The sequence below is a fragment of the Nematostella vectensis genome, chromosome 13 (assembly GCF_932526225.1).
Source record: "Nematostella vectensis chromosome 13, jaNemVect1.1, whole genome shotgun sequence".
Classification (NCBI taxonomy): Eukaryota; Metazoa; Cnidaria; class Anthozoa; order Actiniaria; family Edwardsiidae; genus Nematostella; species Nematostella vectensis.
In genome coordinates, this window is record NC_064046.1 from 5,936,418 (window position 1) to 5,960,668 (window position 24,251).

Consider the following 24,251-nt stretch of genomic DNA (forward strand, 5'->3'; position numbering starts at 1 on the left):
TCCATAGTCGGGTTGTAGGTTTTTCTTTTTTAATTTGTCATAGAAACATACAAAAGAAGCCATTGGCAATGGTTATTGAGAACTCTTGACTACGATCTAGCAGAGGTAACTGTCGTCATGCATGGCATCGGCGGCTTAACAGTGCAGAGGTTGAAACGCAAAATCAAAACCAACGGCTTCGAAAAAATGAAAGCCGACATCGTTATTCTAAAAGTAGGAACGAACGACATTGGGACCAAGCGGCCGGAGACAATTGGGTCAGAAATTGAGAATTTGACCCGCGAACTTAGGGAAACGTACAATGTTAAAGTTGTTGGTGTCTGTTTGATAATCCCAAGAGCCGATAACATTCATTTTAGGCGCCAAGCAGACATCGTTAATAAATATTTACAGGTAGTGATCAATGATCTCTCGTTTGATTTTTGTTTAAATCCCCCTCAAAAGGTTTGCTGAAGGATGGTGTCCACCTAAACACCAGGGGACAATATATGCTGTATCGTAGTTACAGAGGTGCTGTAATCAAAGCAATGCAATTACTATGATACGATCCAAAAGTTGCAAGCAAAAACTGTGCAAATGTCATCAAACAAGTGTATATTATTGCAATGAGAGCTTTATATCATTAATTTCAATTTTTTTCATACATAATAATGATCAGTTTTTATAAAATTTATCATATGGGTCTCAAACCCATTTCATAAACATGTGAAAAAAAAAATCCGGCAAGTTTGATAGAGAAGATTATTAACAAAATATTGTGGTTTAACCCATTAAAATTATAATCTTTTTGTATAAAATGTGTATAAATTATTTGTCGGTGTCCTGCATCTGATATGACATAAATAATTATTCTTTAAAGTAGGCACCAGTTGTTATAGTGACAAATGGTTTATTATCTGTCACTGTTTTGTCATTATGTCATTTAATTGTTGAACAAACAAATTTTAGTGACAGCATGACTTGTTACTGTCACAATGTTACAAACAAATGTTTATGGTTTATGTCGTAGGTATATCAAAACCAACACATTTGATTAGGTTAACTCAAGAGACTAGGGACCGATGAAGTGAAGGAAAATTTTAATAGGAAGATGCATGAATGCTTCCCAGGAGTTAGGAAGTTCTCCTTTCAGCAGTTTGTAGAGGGTGCTGAACCAGAAAGTTGAAGTCATGTCTAAAATACAGTCTATTGATGACTTGCGGATCACCAGGATTTTTTTTCTTCAAAAATCATGAAATTCAAGGATAGTATTGTAGAAATAGACTTGAAATCCGTGGTATCATTGCACCCCTACATATCGAAATTAAATATTTATATATTCAGACCTTGTTCTCCCGTAATGTTTCAGGCTACAGAGTGGATTTTAATTGTTACAAATACAGTTGTAGATCGTGTTCGTGTTATTATTTTTTTTTTGCTTGATTGATGTAAAGGAATATACTATAACTATATAGCTATTTAAAAAACAAAATAATATATTTTAACTGGTCTATCACTCTATTTAGAGTAATGTGTTGATTTCAAAACAAAACCTAATTGCAATTGATAGTTTGGAAGTTTCAATGTCACTCTTTTGTTTATGCTCATGGAGGTAACACAGTCTAGTGCTTTTATTGATAGCTGAGTCACATCCTCCTGTTATCTTTTGTTGAACTAGACAATTATCACAGTATTCTCGGCAGTTCTGCACATTGACAGCATTTTCTCCAAAGTATGCCAAAAAATATATGTCTACAGCTTGTTTCCAAGCAGTATTTGACATTGTCATCAAGCTGCCATCTTTTTAGCTGTTTCTGTTCTTCCCTTTCCAACTAAGCAATCGAGTTCATAATTTTGGTTCTGTCCTCAAAGCGATTTTAAAGGGTGCATACTGCTGGATCACCATCTCTGCCAGCTCGTCCCGCCTCCTCGTAGTAGTGCTCAACACACTCTGGCATAATGTGAGGAACGACAAACCGGACATTTTTTTGGTCAATACCCAGGCCAAATGCCTTTGTTGCACACATAACATGGGCTCCTTCACTCATCCAAGCAGTTGTGTTACTTTTCAATTTCCTCAAGGGCACTCCCTTCTCTTTAAGCAGGAATGCCAAATTGTTACTCCATTTAGAAGTAATGCAGGAATAGCATAACATATTGTCTTTCCAGCTCCTGTGGGCCATTATTTAACACATTGAAAGAAACAGCATTACTATCAATTACCCATGCGTTGTGGGTTGAATTCAGTTAAACGTTAATCGAGTAATTTTGTGAACATAAAATTTAAAGCCTTGGCCATGTTCCTCAATAATCCTCTTGTGTTTTATCAAGTGTGCTCTATGCACTAACAAGTTTTTCAATTGATAGTATGGACCTGGCTTTGATGTTTGCATCTATTCTGTGAGCCGTCTAGCTACACAACAAAGCATACATACTTACCAAAGATACCACAGTTTACGGATGATCGATCCAACGATCCGACGATCGAGTGACACAGGAGTCCCTCCAATAACTCTTAAATGCTTTGCAAGCATTCACGAGTTAAAAATGGCATTTTCTACAAGGTATTTCAATTGACGCCTTCTAGCCACAGAAATTTTCCTTCCAGGTTTTGTTGTTGTTTGTCTGTAAAAAGCATGCATTCTTTTTTATGTTTTAGGTCGAATTAGTCCTATCGTCGTGTGGCTACCGACGCGCGGTATACCTGTGGTAATTATATCGGTGTCACATGACTAAACAAGTTTGTACAAGTCAGAAAGTCAGAGTTTGTAATGGCCGACAGCTTGGTGAGTTTTTCATTTTCTCGATTCTTATGTCGTTTGTTATTCGCACTTATAGCTGTAATTTTATTGTAGAAAACCGCTAGAAAGCTACATTGTAGAAGGAGCTGCCAGGTTCCGGAAGTTAATAAGTGTGTTATTCAAGCATCGGAATAAATCGTTGTGTTTATAATCGGTTGTCGTCGTGGTTTATGAGCCCCATCGCCTCGCGGGCCTGCGCGAGGAGGTGACAGTTTTCAAGCTATAGAGTCAAGTTGTCAAGCTAGTCTGAGGATTTGGAGCTAGTTCGACGAGAAGGAAGTATTTACGGTGATACAGAAGGATTTGTGGCGTGATTTGTGGCCATAACAAGAGTGAATATTGGATTTTATTGTGTGAACGTTTCGGTTACGAGTGGAGCGAATACGGATTTCGCAATGTCAGCTCGGTCTTGTCCTGCAGGTTTAGGAGCTCGATCGAGGAGGTATAATACTCGAAGAAATCGAGGAGAAGACATGGAAGAGAGGATTGTCAGTTTAAAGCGTTCGAGGTCGGGTTGCCTCGGCAGTTTGAGAAGGTTTCGAAAGGAAATCGAAGAATTGATGTACAAGGGAAACAAGAATGAAGTTAGCCGCAAACTTCAGTCTTACCACAACACGTGGGTGAAATTCGTGCGTGTTCACTCCGATCTTATGGACTTAATGGATGAAGGGGAAGAGAAAATGGAGGCCCAAAGAGTTTATGACATGGAACTCACGCTGAAACTCGAACTTTACTCTGCTGTTGACGAACAGGATATGCAGGATATTGAAAGTGGATCTCAGGTTTCTGAGAGACACACGAAGTCAAGGGTGAGTGATAGAGAAAGCAGATCACATGTTTCTAGTAGACATAGTTCAAGATATTCAAGATCAAGTGTTAAGAGTGTTGCTGCCTTAGAGGAGAGAGCAGCATTGAGTAAATTAGATCTGGGACATTTACGGAAAAAACAGCAGCTCAATAGAAAATTTGATGAGTTAAAATATGCTCATGAACTTTTGGAAGCTGAAGTAAAATGTGAAAAGGCTCAAACAAGCTACATGATTTATAAGAAGGAAAGGGAAGACTTGAATGTGGATCAGAGTAATAAGTCTGCTGTGTCAGAGGATGTATGTGATGTTTTCAAGGCTCAATCTGAAAACAAAATTGAGCAGCATGCACCTATTGGAAATGTGAGTACAAACCCTACTGTGAAATTAACAGAGGAAATTGTTGTTAATAAGGAGCTAATGGTGGAGCCTTGTATTGGAAATAATAACAATGTATCGTCTAGTGCTGGATTAAAGGAATCCTGTGTGTCTGTTTGTTTATCATCGGAGTTAAGTGTTGACAAGAGTCATGAGAGTGAAAGGGTGAATCGGGAGATTAGTAGCCATGTGCGGGGTGGTGAAGAAACTATGCTGAACAATGGAACAAAGGAAGCCCAAGCTGGGTTGAATTTACCTGGCTCACAACCATCAACTAACAGCAACAATGGATTATTTGATAGTGGAGAACATGTGGCTAGAGTACTGTCTCAGGCAATGAGTACCCCAAGGATTGAATACATGCACTTTGACGGTAATCCCATAAACTATGTTTCATTTATGCATAACTTTGAGACATGCCTCGAGAGCCTAACTAGTGATAATTCTAGGAAATTACAGTACTTAATACAACATTGCACAGGCAAGGCAAGGGATGCAATTGAAAGTTGTGTGAACTTGCCTACTTCGGAGGGCTATAATACAGCAAAGAACACCTTGAAGGAGAATTTTGGACTTCCGCACATTATTGCTAAGGCACACCTGAAAAGGTTACAAGACCTCCCGCCATTGCGGAACGGTGGAGGGCCAGCTTTACTGGAATTTTCTAGACACCTTGAAGTAGCTCACCGCACATTGTCAGGCATGGGAAGCGATTATGTTAGTGAATTAAATTACACAAGTACTCTTAGAGAACTAAACAACAAGCTACCATATTTCATGAAGGGAAAATGGACCGAACGTGCGGGCAGGATTATTGAATCAGGGTCAAGGCCTAATTTTTCGGATTTCTTGAAGTTTATCAAGGAAAGAGCCAAACTTGTGAACAATGAGTTTGGGGAAGATCTTGTGTCTGCCAGCTCTCAGAGGGGTAAGAAAAGGAATGACAGTGATAAGAAACAAACCCCTAGGTCAAGCATGGCAACTGGAGTGACCCCACCCCAGAATAGTGAACAGAGACAACAGAGGGGACAGGGGAATGCAAGCTGGAAGTGTGTGATTTGTTCTGGACCTCGTGGATTATGGAAGTGTGCACAGTTTAAGGAACTGAACAGTGAAGAGAGAAACAAATTAGTCTTGTCTAATAGATTATGTTTTAAGTGTTTAAGTGGAGGGCATTTTAGGGACACATGTCCTAAGACAACCTTTAAGTGCCAAGTGAAAGGTTGTGGTAAAGAACACCATACTTTACTACATTTTTCGGTACAAGAAAGAAAGGATAATACGGTTGACAACAAGATTGACAAATCACCCGGACAAGCTAGACCTAACGCATCGGCACCAGAAACAACAGGTGTTAATGCGGGTAGTACAAGTGTAGCCTCAGTTTCTGTCGCAACTGGGGCCGGTGAGCGCAGAGTGTGCCTGGGTGTCATTCCGGTCAAGGTCAAGGTGAAAGGAGATGACAGGGTATTGGAGACTTATGCATTGCTAGATAGTGGCAGTGAAGTGTCATTGTGTAAGGAACAATTGTTTACTGACCTTGGATGTGATGGCATTGCCATGAACTTTGAACTAGCTGGTGTAACGGGAACGAGGAAACTCAAACTCAAAGGTCACATGGTTGATCTCGTAGTAATGTCACAAGATGGAATGGTAGAAAGTGAGTTGTTAAATGTCAGGACAGTGAAGGAAATTCCTGTATCTTCTAGTTGTATACCAAGGAGGGAAGATGTTGAACAATTTACTCATTTGAGGAGCATTAACTTGCAAGAATGCGGTGCGTCAGAAGTTGGACTCATTATTGGACTTAAGGAAAATCCATTGCTGTTTGTACCACTAGAATACAAGGCTGGTAACGATGGAGAACCGGTCGGTGTGAGATATTCTCTTGGATGGACGGTGATGGGTCCCATGTGCGGAAAAAGGGACAGTGACCAGTGCTCGGTTAACCTTATTAATGTAGCGAATAAGCAATTTCCTGAAGAACTTTATAATGAGGAATCATGTCTTGTAGCACATACCCACCCGGAAGATACCAAGCTTGCTGAGCATGATGGTACAGGTGCACCACAGCATTGTTCGTTTAAGGACAACGTCTCTAGAACTGCTAAGCTCAAGACTGCGGATTTAGAAATAGAGAAGGAGATTGATAAAGAGGTATTGCAGTAACAATTAGAAAGACTCTGGCAAACTGACTTTGCGGATTCAGTTGTCAGTTCAAACGTCTGTCCTTCTATTGAAAATAAGCGTGCACTAGAGATAATGGAAGATACACTAGAGATAGTCGACGGGCACTATCAGGTAGCACTTCCTTGGAGGAGAGACCCGCCCTATTTACCATATAACAAGATTATGGCGGAAAGAAGGTGCGGTCTTCTGAAGAAGAGATTTCTTAGAGACGGTGTTCTGTTTGATAAGTATAAGGAGACAATGAATGATTACATCGAGCGAGGTCATGCAGAGAAGGTACCGGCTGAAGAGTTGGCGCGAAGTGATGGGCGGTTGTGGTACTTAAGCCACCACCCAGTGACACACCCATTGAAGAAGGATAAAGTGCGAGTTGTTTTTGACTGTGCAGCAAAGTATGGAGGAACTTCGTTAAATGAACAATTGTTACAAGGACCGGACTTGACAAACAATCTTGTTGCAGTATTAAGTCGTTTTCGGGAGGAGAAGATCGGATTAGTCGCGGATGTGGAGTCAATGTTTCATCAGGTACGGGTGAATCCAAAGGACTGTGATGCATTAAGGTTTTTATGGTGGCCCAACTCTGATTTATCTGGAGAGTTGGAGGAGTACAGGATGGTGAAACACTTGTTCGGTGCGACATCGTCACCAAGTGTAGTGAACTATTGTTTGAAGAAGACAATAGAACTTAAGGATAACACCAACCCGGAAGTGTCTGACGCAATAGTTAGAAATATGTATGTGGATGATCTTATGAAGTCTACGGATACGACTGAGAATGCAGTTAAACTTGTAAGTGATATCAGAGAAGTGTTGGACAAGGGAGGGTTCAACTTGACCAAGTGGTGCAGTAACGACAAGGATGTGATTGCATCGGTACCAGAGAAGCATCGAGCCAAGTCAATGTTGAACGAGCTAGAGCGGCCGACGACTTCGACACTCGGTTTGAAGTGGAATGTGGAAGATGATCAATTTGTATGGGATGTTGCGGACAGCAACAGACGTGCAAAGGAGAAACCTGCAACCAAGCGGAGTGTATTATCAATTGTCTACTCTCTGTTTGATCCTCTTGGATTTATTGCACCCTATACCATGAAAGGAAAGCTGCTTCTACAAGTGTTGACCAGAAAGCAAGTTGGATGGGATGATCCCATGAACCCAGATGATTCTGCCCAGTGGATGCGGTGGGTGGAAGATCTTCCCAAGCTAGAAGAGGTGAAGGTTGATCGATGTTTTAAGCCGAAAGATTTCAAGGAACTCAAAGACGCTCAACTACATGTGTTCTCGGATGCATCAAGGCAAGGTTATTCAGCGGTGGCTTACTTACGACTAGAAGATGTAGAGGGTCGTAAACATTGCTCATTTGTCATGGGGAAGGCACGACTAGCTCCCCTGCGAGAGATCTCTATTCCAAGACTAGAACTAACCGCTGCTGTTATTTCGGTAAAGTTGAGTAAGATTATCCGGGAAGAGCTGGATCTTAAGGTAAACAAAGTGAACTACTGGACTGATTCAATGTCGGTGCTTAAGTGCATTAACAATGAAACGAAGAGGTTTCACACCTTTGAGTCCAATCGTTTGACAATTATACATGATGGTTCCAATGCTGGAGAATGGCGGTATGTGAATAGGGATGACAACCCAGCTGATGATGGCTCAAAGGGACTCAAGATGGACACTCTAATCAGGAACGATCGGTGGCTGAAGGGACCGAGCTTCCTATTGGAGGACGATGCAGACTGGCCTAAGGTGATCACAATCCCTGAGATTACGGACGATGACCCAGAAGTCAGAAAGGAAGCGCAAGTGTATGTGACATGTGAGGAGAAACGGAGAAATGTTATTAATGACATCATCATGTACCACTCTTCGTGGCAGAAGTTGAAGTTATCGATCGCCTGGTTATTGCGATACAAGCAATTCTTAAGGAGTAAGGTGTTGCAACGCAAGGAAGCCCAAGGTGAGCATGAGAAGAGGGACGTCGGAGGATTAATGACGGTTGAGGAGTTGCAAGAGGCAGAGTGCATAATTCTGCGGCATGTTCAACGAGAAGAATTCCCTGACGAGAGATTGCATGAGAAATCTGACAAGTCAATCAGTAAGTTATGTCCGCAGAAAGAAAACGGACTGATACGTGTCGGAGGACGGATCGGGAAGGCACAGGTTGACTACGAGTTGCGACATCCTATAATACTACCCTACAAGAATCATGTTACAGACCTGATTATTATGGATCATCATCAGAGTGTTGGACATATGGGTCAAGAGTCAGTTTTGTCGTCTCTGAGAAACGAGTATTGGGTAATAAAGGGACGATCTGCAGTTCGTCGAGTGATTGGCAAGTGTCTTAAGTGTCAGAGAAGAAGAGCAAAGCCAATGGAGCAATTCATGGCAGACCTTCCGGCTATGCGAGTTGCAGCTGAGGAGCCACCCTTCACTTACGTAGGGGTCGATTACTTTGGCCCAATGGAGGTCAAGGTCGGAAGGTCAAAGGTTAAGAGGTATGGATGTTTGTTTTCGTGCCTCAGCATGAGAGCTGTGCATGTTGAGATAACGCATTCAATGGACACGGACTCCATGATTAACGCCCTGCGACGGTTTATCAGTCTTAGAGGATATCCTAAAGAGATCCATAGTGATAATGGTACAAATTTTACGAAGGCAGATAAGGAGCTAAAGCAAGCCCTCGAAGAATGGGATCTCGAGAGGATCAACAGGTTTTGTATCCAAAGGCGGATTAAGTGGAGCTTTATCCCACCTGCGGCAAGCCACATGGGTGGTGCATGGGAAAGGATGGTACAGACTACCAAGCGTGTGTTGAAGTCGCTGTTGAATGAACAAATAGTTTCCGATGAGGTGCTTCTCACGGTAATGGCGGAGACCGTGAACATCATCAATAGCAGACCACTGACACGTAACACAGGGACCGCGGAACCGGTATTGCCGGTATTGCCCGAGCAATACCAGAAATCGGCGAGAGGAAAGACATACATGAATGAGAAATCACTCCGCCGTAAATAAGCATCGCAATACTAGTTCAATGAAAAATGCCCATGAATGCTCTTCCCAAAGCCAGATGTCCAACACCATCTCTCTAATCACCCGGAAAACGGTGTAGCTCAGCCCGGACGCAGTATCGGGGCTGGATACTAGTTCAAAACGAAAGCGAAAGGGGGTGGATATTTGTCTGTTTATACGAAGATTCATTGATAAATTCTGCGTGCAAAAGTTTTCAAAGAAGAAAAAGACTAGTGAAAGTGGACAAAATGAGTACTGGTGAGTTGAGTTTCACTGTAGTGTACCCGTTCAGTAATGACATCGTATTTTTCTATAAAATTCTATCAAATTTCGGTGCAATTTGGACTTGACAGTGGAAATAAATTGTAATGGATTTGATCGGAAAAATCCATTCCGGAATTCGACCCATTCGAGGTTTGATTGGAGATGCAGGGGGCCTGACCGAATGTTTTATTTCAGCGGATCAGCCGCGGAGGTCCATTGAAGATGACCAGGAGCCAGGCAATGTTGCTGATGATGATACAGGTATGTACATATGACATAGTTACGTAGATACATAGTTGACATGATATTCTTTAGTGAGAAAACTATAAAATTATTTAATAATAATTCACCGATGAAGATGATGAAATTCAAGATATGCGCTGCCGCGGCGAAATTACCGAAATCAATTCTACAGCAGAAACTCCGTCAGCCTATCAAAAGTTCAATGGATTTTTGCGTTTTATAATAGGCATCTGTTGCATATATTGTCTGAGTTCCGATAAATCGATTACGAACAAAACGGGATCCGAACGAGTCCCGTTCTATGCGATTCATATGAGATTGATCAAACGATGCTGAATGATTTGCTCATGCTGACTACCATTTCACAGGTGACAAAATTGACCTAGCGGGTCCGTCTTCATCCGCCTCAAGCGCTAGCAGTTCTGGACGACAAGGGATGAAACGTATGCGTCCTAAGGTCACACTTCACGATTTTTTCAAAAGATCTAAGACTGAGAATATCGAAAAGGTAAAAAAATGGAAATTTCGGATTCAATTCAGTTTGATCAGTCCAAAAGTATAGAAAATCTTCACACCACGTAACCATTTCATCAGTATACCTATGTCTCGAATTTTAGCGGGTGTCTCGTCGATTGGCCAAACTAGTTAAATCTTACTGATTGCCGTATGGTGTACTATTCATTATCAAAACACTGTTTTTCAGGACACTGATGATGTCGAAGATGCATCGGCGGTCGACACAAGCGTCCCGCCTACTGATGTCACAGAAGCCGTTGACGAGAGACCGCCACGTGAAATCATTCTGTCCGTCGAGCCATTCCACCCGAAACAAATAAAACGTTCAGAAACGGACAAGGAAGGAAAAGCGAAAAAGAGAAATTGTCAACTCCAGTATTTTCACGACTTTCCGTGGCTACATTACATACCAGACAAGGACGTCGTCGTATGCCATGTGTGCACTAAAGCAGTAAAACTGAACTTATTGGACGGTGTGAGACAGGAACCTGCCTTCACGACGAAAGGTTTCAATACATGGCGGAACGCCACCAAAATGTTTCGCCTTCATCAGAACTCGAAATGCCACAAACAAGCCGTCGAGTGTGTGCGAGAGATCCCGGCAAAGTGTCGCGATGTAAGCGAGCTGTTAGTTGAACAGACTGTGAAAGAGCGGGAAAACAACCGGCGATATCTGAGCAAGATTATCCAGAATCTGCAGTTTTTAGCTCGTCAGGGGATCGCAATCCAAGGAGCGAAAGAGACGGATTCGAATTTCCATCAATGTTTGTTGCTCAGAGCGAAGGATGATCCTTCAATCCTACAATGGATGAGTAAGAAAACCGACAAGTACACGTCACATGACGTGCAAAATGAATTGCTGGATATCATGTCACAACAAGTAATAAGGGATGTCGCTAATCGCATCAAAACGGAATGCTATTCTTTACTAGCCGACGAATGCACGGACGTAGCGAATAAGGAACAGCTGACGGTGTTCCTGCGTTGGATCGACGAGAATTTGAATCCGAATGAGGATTTTATCGGCTTCTATCATATCCCAGACATTTCGTCGGATACGATCGTTTCGGCTCTCAAAGACGCCCTCACCCGATCGGATATACCATTGAAATCATGTCGCGGGCAATGTTACGACGGAGCGGGTAATATGTCCGGTGTGAAGAACGGCGCGGCGACGAAAATCCAAGCTGAGGTCCCGCAGGCGCATCTAACGCACTGCCACGGACACGCCCTCTCTCTCGCTGTACATGACATGTGTAAGCGGTCAGCTTCGAAATTGCTGAGCGAGACGTTGGACCCGACACGTGAGATATGCAAGCTGATAAAATTCTCATCGAAGCGACAAAGAGCACTTGAAAAGATCAAGGGAGAATTGGACTTGGATGCCCCGGGAATCAAGGTCTTATGCCCGACCAGATGGACGGTCCGCGGGGACAGTTTTCTGCGAATCATACAAAACAATGTTGCGCTCGCAAACCTTTGGACTGATTGCCTTTCTGCGAGGCTTGACAGCGAAACGAGGGCGAGAATCATAGGTGTCCAATGTCAGATGAAGGAGTTCGATTATTTTTTCGGACTCAATTTGGGGAATATGCTCTTTTCCATTACCGACAACCTGTCAAAAACGCTCCAGAAGACGAAGATGTCCGCCGTTCAAGGCCAGCGGTTGGCAGAATTGACCATCACTACGCTGTCAAACATGCGATCCGAGCAAAACTTCAGTGACTTCTACGCTCTGGTGCTACAACGACGAAATTCACTGGAATGCGAAATCTCCGAACCGAAATTGCCTCGTAAAAGAGCGCCACCGAAGAAATTAGATGACGGAAGTGAGTCGTACCATCCACCCGCCGCTGAGGACCGATATCGTACCATGTACTTCAGCGCTTTGGACGACATCGTGATGGCCATAACCGAACGATTCGACCAAAAAGGATTCAAGGTTTACCGGATCGTGGAGGAATTTCTTCTGAAAGCTGTTCGCGGAGTTGACTTCACATCCGAAATGGCCACCATAGAAAGCGAGTACGGTACCACAGACGTAAATGTTCGAAACCTCACTTCCCAAATACCGATCTTCCTACAACTTATGGAGCATAAGGATGTCACGCATTTCGACGACATCTACAAGGAGGTACAGTCTCTCGATAAACCCACTCGTTCGCTCATCGGCGAGATCGTGAAATTGTGTGTGCTGCTGCTGGTGAATCCGGCGACCGACGCTATAGGCGAGCGGTCTTTTTCGACGATGCGGCGACTGAAGACATGGCTCCGGTCCACGATGGGCCAGAAACGGTTCAACAGCCTCGCCGTACTCAGCGTTCATCGAGAACGCACTGACAAAATAAATCTGGCAGCCGTGGCGAATGAGTTCGTACGCCTCAATGATAATAGGAGAAGGCTTTTCGGCGAATTCAGCGTTGCCGACTTCTGCTAATAGCAAGAATGCAGACGGAATGCAGACGGAAAGACGTCGATGGAATAATGATTGAACACGACCGTTATAGACAGTCTCAATTATATCATTATATCACTCATTACATTACTCATTATTCTTATGTTTGCATTATATCACTGATTAAATTTCATTGTATATGTTCTTGCAGGTATTCGTTGCGGAGAAGAAAATATCAGAAATTCGCTCGAAATCTTTGATTTTTTTAGTCAAATAAGCATCATTTCAGATGTCGCTAGAACCCTCAGAAAGTGCTCGAGTTAAGCGGAAATCAGTGCCATTTTTCGAAATTTTCTCGGGGGGAGAACACCCCCGAACCCCCCTACTGGGGCTCGGGCCGTAGGCCCTTCGCGGCGACGGCCTCCGGCCGCCGCGGCTCCGCGGTCAGTTATGGCCAAAGAGTTGGCAATACCAAGATCACGCCCGCTCCGCGGGCCCTGTAACAGTGATGATATCGAGGATGAGATGCCCCTAACTCCCAACCATTTGCTTCACTTGAGACCAACGCCTAGTGTGCCACCAGGCGTATTTGGAAAGGAAGATATGTATTGTAGGCGAGCCTGGAGACAAGCCCAATATCTGAGCAACAGATTTTGGCGTCGGTGGACAAGTGAATATCTCCCAACGCTGATGGAGAGAACGAAGTGGACTACTGTCAGAGAAAACCTCAAGGAAGGTGATGTAGTTCTTTTGGCTGATGAGAACTTTCGGAGAGGCGAATGGCCACTTGCACGTGTGATGGAAGTCCTACCAAGTAGTGATGGCCGTGTGCGCAGCGCCATGGTGAAGACGGTATCTACTGTCGCGACGCGAGCGAAGAGACGGAGGCGAGGAGATGTTCAAGTGAGCAGCACTATACTTACGCGACCGGTGACGCGTCTCTGTAAATTGGAGATGGATAACTAGAGAGTGAACTGCGTAATGTAAAGTAACGGAGATATCGTCGGTTGCCGCTTGATTAAGTGTAAATAAAAACTTTCAGGTAGTTTATATTTAGGGGCCGGTGTGGCTACCGACGCGCGGTATACCTGTGGTAATTATATCGGTGTCACATGACTAAACAAGTTTGTACAAGTCAGAAAGTCAGAGTTTGTAATGGCCGACAGCTTGGTGAGTTTTTCATTTTCTCGATTCTTATGTCGTTTGTTATTCGCACTTATAGCTGTAATTTTATTGTAGAAAACCGCTAGAAAGCTACATTGTAGAAGGAGCTGCCAGGTTCCGGAAGTTAATAAGTGTGTTATTCAAGCATCGGAATAAATCGTTGTGTTTATAATCGGTTGTCGTCGTGGTTTATGAGCCCCATCGCCTCGCGGGCCTGCGCGAGGAGGTGACACGTCGAGTTTCAGCAATTTTGGGGAGCTGTAGAGGCATCAACCCTTGTTTGCCAATCTCAGTACTGCCAGTACCCATGGCAGTGTTTTTACTGCAGATTCAATTGCAAACAAGGATTGGATTCCTGATCGCCCTCAATTGGGCATCAACAGAAAACAGTTTGCCATGGTAAGGCATAAGATTACCTGAAAAAAAAAGCTTTCCATCACATCAGTTATTTACAATTGCATATCTCCGTCCTTTTCACTGTACTGCTGTCACCTCTCTTGATTACCTTGATTAGAATGCACGTTTTTCATTCGCCTCCTCTAACATCCAAAGAACTTGGGGAAACAAATGTGTATCGCATCATCATATCAAACTTTTATCATCAACGGGAAGATATAAAAATGAATACTGGTTTTGATGATAAATAATGAGTTTGCATTTTAGAAAGAGGACTTGTCTGGGGTGGGTCCACCTCAGATTCTGACAGGACTTCTGGCTTCTGGGGTGGTATGTATGTTTTTTTTCTCAAGGACTGGGGTTTAAACATGGTTATTCCATTCATTCAATCTACTATGCATCAGAGAAGTAGATCTCCACATCTGGGAGTAAATGGTGATTACTAGTCCATCTTTGGTCAATCAAACTCTGACAAAATCGTTTGGATTTATTCAAGAGGTATTCAGCTACATGTAAATGGTGTCTAGAAGAGGGGTGGTGGCGGTTCCCGTAACACAATGTACAGTATTTGGGTATTATTGTGACGTGTACCGTATATTGGTATTGTTATAAATAAATAAATAATTAGGAGCTCGTCAAAGAAGATTGCAGACTTATCTGTCTCTTTATTACTGGTAATTTGTAATTTGTTTAATTTTTATAGATATATTTTATGTTATATAATATATAGATACACATGCATGTATGTATTTTTATAGGCCCATTTGCACCGTTAATGAGGTTTCATGAGTGTGTTGTAGTGGCTTTACCTGTGGCAGTTGGTGAGCCTTTTACCGATGCACAAGTTCATTGTATCATTGATATGGCTGACGGTAAGTTATTACATTTGTGTGTCCAGGTAAAAAACGGTCCCTTTAACACTCATCATTTACTACTCAGTACAGCACTGAATAGAAGATCATAAAAAAAGTATAACTACCTTCGATGTTTCAGTATAGGCATCCAATCTAGATACCAATACTTAGAGGTTTTAAAAATTGGGTAACATAAGACAAATCTGATCAGGAGCTGCAAAAAATATTTGTTTATTTATTTACTAATATTTTCCCAGGTAAATCCCTTCAGCAAAGCTGATATAAATAGGTGACATGGATAACAAAATTATAAGGGAAAAGAAAAATGTATCCCCTTCCATTGACATTTGGGGCTAAACATGATTTTTTTTTCAGTGACAGGAAAGGATTATTGCTGCCGGGGAGGAGGCTGAAGCTGCACTTTTACGAAGAAGAGAGAACATGTAAACCAGTTAATTAAACATTCGGCAGATTACTGCGAGTCGATGATTTTTTTATATAATCTCCCCAAAGGAGCTGTCAGTGACTTTAAACTCTAAATTAAAATAATTGGGCATCCCTTCGAATAGATGCTTCAATTAATGTGTTAGGCTGCCTTTTATGCTGAAGTATCTAAATTTTCTGCGTTGTGAATTGTAGGACCCTTTCGCATTGTCTTTCTTTTATTCTCATAAGTGTGTTTTATAATTTGATAACTCTTTCATTTTAATTACAGAGACCGAAGAAATGTTCGAGAGGAGCAGGGTAGGGAATACCTAGAAAGTCTCAGAATCGACCAATTAAACGTGGGAAATATTTAAAAAGAATATCGAACAATATTCAATGTAGAACCGTCCGGTATGTTAACATTGGGATATACACATAGTCATCATTTCTGTTTATTTATTATAAATAATTTTTATTTTGCTTTTTTACAGGATAGGGAAAGACAACGTTTGTTAGAAATTGAAGAGGTACGTGACATTTAATAGCTTGGAACAATTTTTAACAGTTTTACTAAACATTCATATATATTTTTAAATGTCGTTTTTATGTGTACAAAAAAAACATTGCATTATTGCAGAGACAGAAAAAATAGACGTGACCAGCAAGACAGAGAGTACGAAGAAGGGTTAAGAAGAGATCAAGAGAGGCTAAGCAGTTCATGGACAAGCATCCTCGGGGACCCTGGACGTCACGGAGATCGACACACAGGGAGCTCTTTTTTCTCGTGCGCTCCTATTTGAAAAGAATGACATCTAAAATTATATGCGAATGTTGTCTTATTCTCTTATCCAAGAAAAATATATTACGAAATTGTGCATCAAGCAAGTCAGTTCGCCGAGCGGTTTTTACGGCATGACGTCATAGGAGAAGCTCCCTGGCAGCGTTTGTAGAAGGTCGATGCATTTTAACTCGATTTGTTTTCGGCACCAACATTAGACCAAGAATATGTCAGGATTAAACGTTAAAAGTGAAACTATTTATGATTTTTGTCTACATTTTAGGACCTACAACACCTCGTCGGTGCTGAAGGCGAAGGCAACATTAGAGTCCGTCTCCGTGGAAGGGACACAACCTTCCAAAGACGTTTCACTGCTTCCGATACAAACGAGGTGATTACAACAATTACACCAAGTTCAATCGCATTCTTAGACTTATTAATTTATATAGATTCCACAGTTAGTTATGGATTCAAAATTTCAATTATGAATTAAATATTTTGGACACGAGTTATCAGAATCAATAAACCAAATCATTGCACATGTATTATTTTTCAAATTGAAAAAAGATGTCTCCACAGCATTCTGTCTCCACTGTACCGATATAGGGAGAGTATTGTTCAACCACAAACTAATTGGAATTGTTTTATCTGTAGCTCTTGTATCAAGTGGCCATTGCCAACCTGCGCGAGAGGAATATCACCATCCGAAATGCCAGTGGAAGAATCATTAAAAGAAATGACGATCCTATTGACGTTGTAGACGCAACGACACTAATGGTCTTTCATGACTTGGGTATACTAGGAGCAAGAATGGATGAGATAAAAGGAATAAATGGAATCATTTTATCAAATATTCAACTTTGTTTACCATGGTCGCGCGAGGTAAAAAAAGTTGCCCTCTGCTGTGGACTAGTTGTACATCCCCTCCTCTCCTGATTTCGAGCACCTGAATTCTTTTGTAGGGGGTTACACCACAGATGGGCCCCCCAGATGACATTCGTTTTGACCTTCCCCCTAAGAACCTGTCTAGGCTAAAAATAGGTTCTTATTACCAGTTTATGTTTGTATTCTTAATACCGCAAAAATCTCAAAACACTAAAATTTACCGATTTCATTAACAGGGCGGACACTACCAGGCCACCTTTTCCGACCTTTGGTTGGTAGTGTTGTGCCCAACCCTTGCTGGAGACCCAGAAGTAAGGGCCACTATTGACTTAAGCAATGGTAAGTCTAGTAAATTTAAAAAACATTCTTGAATTCAGAATATCTATTAAACCCTGTCGATTTTCTGAGCTCGATGGATAACGTGGATATCGTAGAACGGTCACGAAGTGAAAGTAGTGAGGGTTGGCTTAAATATATAACTCATGTACATTTTTAATTATTTTACTTGTTTTTTTTTTTTACAGTTACCCAGGATCGCATACAAGCTGCTGTAGCAGAGGCTGAGGCGAGACTGGCCCTTACAACCGAATCAATGTGAGTTTTGTTGATTGTCTTGAATCATGCATCCATCTTCATAAGCAGTGTCATAGTAAAATCAATCAGACATCTCAGAAACTCCATTGGACAATTTACTTCTCAGAAGTTCTAGAGCAAAGCCAGTTCCATCCTCCTTAAACTTCCATAAACATATTTTGTAATCTTTATTTGGGAGAAGTCGGAAATGTAATAAGGTGTTCATAAAAGTGTAGCAATTAAGAAGTCCATCAAAAAGAGCAAAAATAAATCAAATGTCCAGTAGTTGCAAATTTTTTTATTCGACGGCTGTTCAAGTCATTGCTGTTCTCCGACTAATAGCTTGGAACAATTTTTAACAGTTTTACTAAACATTCATATATTTTTTCAAATGTCGTTTTTATGTTTACAAAAAAAAAACATTGCATTATTGCAGAGACAGACAAAATAGACGTGACCAGCAAGACAGAGAGTACGAAGAAGGGTTAAGAAGGGATCAAGAGAGGGTAAGCAGTTCATGGACAAGCATCCTCGAGGACCCTGGACGTCACGGAGATCGACACACAGGGAGCTCTTTTTTCTCGCGCGCTCCTATTTGCAAAGAATGACATCTAAAATTACATGCGAATGTTGTCTTATTCTCTTATCCAAGAAAAATATATTACGAAATTGTGCATCAAGCAAGTCAGTTCGCCGAGCGGTTTTTACAGCATGACGTCATAGGAGAAGCTCCCTGGCAGCATTTGTAGAAGGTCGATGCATTTTAACTCGATTTGTTTTCGGCACCAACATCAGACCAAGAATATGTAAGGATTAAACCTTAAATTTGAAACTATTTATGATTTCTGTCTACATTTTAGGACCTACAACACCTCGTCGGTGCTGAAGGCGAAGGCAACATTAGAGTCCGTCTCCATGGAAGGGACACAACCTTCCAAAGACGTTTCACTGCTTCTGATACAAACGAGGTGATTACAACAATTACACCAAGTTCAATCGCATTCTTAGACTTATTAATTTATATAGATTCCACAGTTAGTTATGGATTCAAAATTTCAATTATGAATTAAATATTTTGGACACGAGTTATCAGAATCAATAAACCAAATCATTGCACATGTATTATTTTTCAAATTGAAAAAAGATGTCTCCACAGCATTCTGTCTCCACTGTACCGATATAGGGAGAGTATTGTTCAACCACAAACTAATTGGAATTGTTTTATCTGCAGCTCTTGTATCAAGTGGCCATTGCCAACCTGCGCGAGAGGAATATCACCATCCGAAATGCCAGTGGAAGAATCATTGAAAGAAATGACGATCCTATTGACGTTGTAGACGCAACGACACTAATGGTCTTTCATGACTTGGGTATACTAGGAGCAAGAATGGATGAGATAAAAGGAATAAATGGAATCATTTTATCAAATATCCAACTTTGTTTACCATGGTCGCGCGAGGTAAAAAAAGTTGCCCTCTGCTGTGGACTAGTTGTACATCCCCTCCTCTCCTGATTTCGAGCACCTGAATTCTTTTGTAGGGGTTACACCACAGATGGGCCCCCCAGATGACATTCGTTTTGACCTTCCCCCTAAGAACCTGTCTAGGCTAAAAATAGGTTCTTATTACCAGTTTATGTTTGTATTCTTAATACCGCAAAAATCTCAAAATACTAAAATTTACCGATTTCATTAACAGGGCGGACACTACCAGGCCACCTTTTCCGACCTTTGTTTGGTAGTGTTGTGCCCAACCCTTGCTGGAGACCCAGAAGTAAGGGCCACTATTGACTTAAGCAATGGTAAGTCTAGTACATTTAAAAAACATTCTTGAATTCAGAATATCTATTAAACCCTGTCGATTTTCTGAGCTCGATGGATAACGTGGATATCGTAGAACGGTCACGAAGTGAAAGTAGTGAGGGTTGGCTTAAATATATAACTCATGTACATTTTTAATTATTTTACTTGTTTTTTTTTTTTTTTTTTTTTTTTTACAGTTACCCAGGATCGCATACAAGCTGCTGTAGCAGAGGCTGAGGCGAGACTGGCCCTTACAACCGAATCAATGTGAGTTTTGTTGATTGTCTTGAATCACCATCACCATCCGAAATGCCAGTGGAAGAATCATTGAAAGAAATGACGATCCTATTGACGTTGTAGACGTCCTCACTAACTTCAAAACCATCTCGTTTGTGTTGCCTGCCGATCAAATTGTACCAGCGAGTGCGACGCCAAGCAGGAGTCGAAGGAAACTTAAAGAAATGCAAGCCAGTTTCCGGGTCATAAAATGAATTTGAGCAGCCTTTAACTGCACACTGCTTTCCTTTTCTTTTTAAAGTTGGAGAAACTTCGTTTGAATCATCCATATAATTATCTAGAAGGCCCAAAATCGACTTTTGAAGAGTTCTTAGCGAAACGTGCAACACAGCTAGAAATCAAGATGGCGTCTGTGTTTTCGAGACAACTCTCCCCTCGTTTTCGTGTTCGCGTACAAGATGGCGGCGGGGACTGTAAATAGGACTATTGCATTATGCTTGTAAAACAATAACTTCAATTACAAAATGGGTCAGCTCAGTCTACCACCTGTGGGGAGTTTTGACGTATGGCGAATCCTCGCCGTTATGACGTATCATGCTCACGTGTTACAATCAGATCAGTTTGTTGTCGTTGTCACTCTTGAACTTTCAAGGAAGCGAAACAGACTTACTGTCTCTTTCGACAACGTTTAGAGTTGCAGAGTTTGTTTACGTTTGATCACAATGCTTCCCTGGAATATTCAATCGAAAAGTAATTGAAAAGTTTCAAGTACTCAAAGAGCTTATTATTTCTAACCCAAGTGATTTATTAGTTTTGGAAAAAGCAATAAACCTGCTAAAGGAAAGATACAGAAAAATACTTTTAGTCGATTCTTCCGAAGGAGGCTGGTTAACTGTAAAGCACTACGAGTCAAACGCGATTTCTTTGGGAGAAGAGACGATAAAAAGATCAAGTCCGCAGAAAAACTGGCTTTGAAGGATCAAGAGAAAATTCGACGTAGGAGAGATGTGGAAAAGCTTCAAGGCAGAAATTTCCGAGGTTCTCAATATATACTACAACCATCGCGAGTTCGGCGGCCAATATTCCAGCTCCCGATCCGCTCTATGCAGATACTGTGGCTCGCCCTCACACTGGTGGCGTGATTGCCCAGTACGACTTGGCAAACAACATTTCCCCTCAACCAGCACAACAACATTCCCTCCCCAGCCAAGTCGCCAATAAGCCTTCGTCTCTGAGGGATTTAAAGTATAGTGTCAGTGGTATCCTGAATGCGGATTCCCATGTGGGGCATGCACAGTCTCCAGTTTCTCGTGAAGGTGCTCGGCTTCTCGCTACTTGGCGCGAAATATTAATTTATGCGCATTTTTACTCACCTTTCGCTACTCACCAAGCTCAAACGGCTTTTTGCCCCAACCAAATGATTATTTTATTTTCATTAACATGGTAGTGATCTACCAAAAAACACTAGATAGAAATTAAACTTTCACACTTAAGAAATTCATCTCTGAAAATGATCCAAATTTGATTTCCTGAGCCTTCTCGATCCGATGTATTTAAAAAACTTTATGTCAAATACAAAACTCGAATTAAAACGAGTTTTAATGGAATATTCTATTCATAACATATTTGATGTACAACATGTAAACATGTATGATGTAAACATAATTCCAGGCCCGTAAAATGGGCTTGAGTTACTCAACATTTTTGCAGAGGCCATACAGCAAGTTGATATATTGGGGAACACGTTGGTCAAACCAGGCGACTTGGTGATTTTGGACAACTGTGGTTTTCACCATGCGCGCCATGTTGAACTTTCGTTTTCGCTCTCGAATTTATATTTTTCTAACTCAACAAATATCGGAGTAAATGAGATTTTGCATTACAAGTCAAACGTTCACTTTTGACTACCAATCACTCAAGTCAACATCAGGCTTGTAGACTGAGGTACTTGTGGAGGTGTAGGAGGGTAGATTATCCTCCGAACTAGAGCTATATCTACGCCGTCGCTTGGCCTTTGCTTATGCTTATGATCTGTGTTGGGGCATTTCCTCATGAAAAGGCTCGTACTCACGATTTTTCACATGAGATCCCGCGCTTACTGGGGGAGAATTGTCACGTTACATATCCAGATTATATTGAAGAGGACTTTTAGCTCCGAGGTCCATAAACATCAAGCTTATTTCATTCCCCGTTATCAACTTTAACTGCAACCTTGTACAAAATCCTTTCATTTTTAGAGTATCCGCGATGAGGGATATCTTTTCTTCCCCCACTTGATCTCGGAAATTCGCAAGAAATACTTCAATATCTGCTTTCTGGGTTGCCAAGTTGGCAACACTAGTTCCCAACTTCCCAACGAAGTTCCCAACCCCCCATGGAAAAGTATTGTGAAATTTACTGTAAAGAAGGTGATGTTGTAGTTGTAAGAGACGATAACACTGTAAGGAACAGGTGGCCTCGAGCAAGGGTTATGGCTACCAGCAAGGATGATCAAGGTTTCGTGAGATCAGGTAAGTCAAGACATCTACGGGATGCACTCTGGATCACCAAACAAAAAAAACTCATCACCAAACTTGTTCTACTTGTTGAGGATGAGCAGCAGCGATCGGGATAAAGTGCGCATTAGATGAGCAGTAGAGACCGGGATAGAACCCCCATGAGGGGCCTAGATGGTGACCACTAAGGGATGAAGACTGTTAAAAACAAGAACAGTAAAAATATGTTATCTTTTAGGGAATACATGTAAACGCATTTGATGTGAACGGGCTGCTTGTGGGCCCATAAGGCCACGCAATGCATGGGTTAGACAGGCAGAAAGGTCAGCACGAGGAACTGTTTTTGTCACGGTTTGTGGTTACACAGAGCTGTTGTGTTATTGTTAGTGAATACAACTGTCGAGTAAACAAGTTGGAGGTTTAATTTCGTGTTCGAGTGAATTCTGCCTCACGGTTTGTGGTTACACAGAGCTGTTGTGTTATTGTAAGTGAATACAATTGTCGAGTAAACAAGTTGGAGGTTTAATTTCGTGTTCGAGTGAATTCTGCCTCAAGACGAAATGGATTTACAAGGCGTCACAACTTGAATTAGTGATGAAAATACGGCTTGATTTCTGTTGAGGTTTTATCTATTGTCTGTGCTACGAGGTTCAAAGTGGTCCATTTCAACACAAATGGGAACTACCGTGATTTATTAACTTTTTACAATGTGACCGAGTTAGCCTTGTGATGTTGTCTGTTTGGCTGATGGTGACGCGCTTAATAGAATATTTTAAAAGTTTTTCCACTGTTTTCGATACAGCAGGCTCAGGTTCAGGTTCAAAAAATTACTATGTGTAAATCATATGAAAAACGTTAATATAATGAATGTTAAGATAAAAGGGAAACGAGAGTTGAAAAAATTAAAACTCGATGAATTCATGATTTGAAAATCAATGAGTTCCAAAAAGAAACAGAAAGTGGACTTCTCTTTTGAAACTCTAGAACTTCGATCTTCGATATAATAGGCGTGTTTTAGATGAAGTAATCAGAGCTTTGTTTTCGTCACTGAAAAGTTTTGAAATTGCTACAATCCTGTCCGAGCACATCAAATCAAGTGAGCTGTCAACTGCAAAACTTGAAAAACATACTGGGACACGTACCGGCATGTTACAGCCAGATACTGCATGGAACTGAAACGCCAATCCGCTATGTTATCGTCATGGGATTCTCACCACCCTTTCTCCAATCTGGAATACTGTCTCTTCAAACCAGTAGTTACAAGTGATGAACGAATTTATATGAGGTCATTGCCCATACCCAAAATGAAAAGAAAAGAGGAGAGCTCCGATACATCCGGTTTCTTTCACCTCCGTTGGAGTATTGTCTGAACTGTAAAAGATCACTCACTAGGCACCGAGCACCCACAAAGGCGAAGCTTTCTAGTGAAAGCGCTACCTTGCCAGTCACCAAAGTGGTTATTGCAAGATTCAGCATGGTTTGTCAAAGTTTTTAACAGTGAAGGCAGTTACTATCAACCAGCCTACTTAGAAAAAGCCATCAAATTTGTCGAGGTCTGCATGTGACGCTTGTTGAGAAGAAGCTTTACCGCTGGATTAAGAATTTGATGATGAAGGTTATAAGAGAGTTCACTTCTTGGGTATCTGGGGTATTACATGGTCATAAAATTTTAAAAATCTCTACCTTAAAAAATACCCCAGAAGCAGGAATTACCCAGTAAAATAAAAACAAAAAGGTTAGACCTTGTCTAATGGCAAATTGTGAATGTGTTTTGTTTTCAAGTCTCAATTATTAAATAATCTAGAAAACATTGGCTGGAAGAGCCTCTTTTTGCGAACCCCTTTAGATACCTTTTTTTTTATAAAAAAAAGCCTATTTTCTCTGCCCTTAAATACCTGAGAGCCAATTTTTACCCTAAAAGATATTACAAGCTTCAATATCAGGTTGATAAGAGAAGAACATCCCCCCTCCTCCCCTACACACAGAGAATTAAGTATTGCATCTTATACAGCCAGTATTTGAAAGGGTGCACTGCTGGGCATCATTTAGTGGGTT

General features: G+C 41.4%; 3 protein-coding genes and 4 long non-coding RNA genes across 7 annotated transcripts; all 7 read left to right on the top strand.

Annotated features, from left to right (window-relative positions):
* Positions 1-2,657: 2,657 nt before the first annotated feature.
* LOC116611997 lies at positions 2,658-6,133 on the top strand. The gene is made up of 2 exons (XM_048721053.1): positions 2,658-2,765; positions 2,835-6,133. The coding sequence occupies exon 2, from the start codon at positions 3,176-3,178 to the stop codon at positions 6,131-6,133; it is 2,958 nt and encodes a 985-aa protein (XP_048577010.1). The 5' UTR covers positions 2,658-2,765; positions 2,835-3,175.
* A 93-nt stretch (positions 6,134-6,226) lies between these two features.
* Positions 6,227-9,172, top strand: LOC125559100. The gene has a single exon (XM_048721054.1). The coding sequence runs from the start codon at positions 6,227-6,229 to the stop codon at positions 9,170-9,172; it is 2,946 nt and encodes a 981-aa protein (XP_048577011.1).
* On the top strand, positions 9,076-12,662 carry LOC125559101 (zinc finger MYM-type protein 1-like). The gene is made up of 4 exons (XM_048721055.1): positions 9,076-9,427; positions 9,629-9,694; positions 10,045-10,184; positions 10,380-12,662. The coding sequence occupies exons 1-4, from the start codon at positions 9,418-9,420 to the stop codon at positions 12,627-12,629; spliced, it is 2,466 nt and encodes an 821-aa protein (XP_048577012.1). The 5' UTR covers positions 9,076-9,417; the 3' UTR covers positions 12,630-12,662.
* A 2,498-nt stretch (positions 12,663-15,160) lies between these two features.
* On the top strand, positions 15,161-16,096 carry LOC125559082. Its single transcript, XR_007306334.1, has 4 exons — positions 15,161-15,444; positions 15,717-15,745; positions 15,919-15,954; positions 16,065-16,096. It is a non-coding gene; the product is annotated as an uncharacterized LOC125559082 (long non-coding RNA).
* A 370-nt stretch (positions 16,097-16,466) lies between these two features.
* On the top strand, positions 16,467-17,013 carry LOC116601626. Its single transcript, XR_007306335.1, has 2 exons — positions 16,467-16,596; positions 16,860-17,013. It is a non-coding gene; the product is annotated as an uncharacterized LOC116601626 (long non-coding RNA).
* Positions 17,014-17,295: 282 nt separating this feature from the next.
* Positions 17,296-18,170, top strand: LOC125559045. The gene is made up of 3 exons (XR_007306297.1): positions 17,296-17,429; positions 17,615-17,684; positions 18,100-18,170. It is a non-coding gene; the product is annotated as an uncharacterized LOC125559045 (long non-coding RNA).
* A 1,039-nt stretch (positions 18,171-19,209) lies between these two features.
* Positions 19,210-19,770, top strand: LOC125559037. The gene is made up of 2 exons (XR_007306285.1): positions 19,210-19,463; positions 19,662-19,770. It is a non-coding gene; the product is annotated as an uncharacterized LOC125559037 (long non-coding RNA).
* Positions 19,771-24,251: the final 4,481 nt, after the last annotated feature.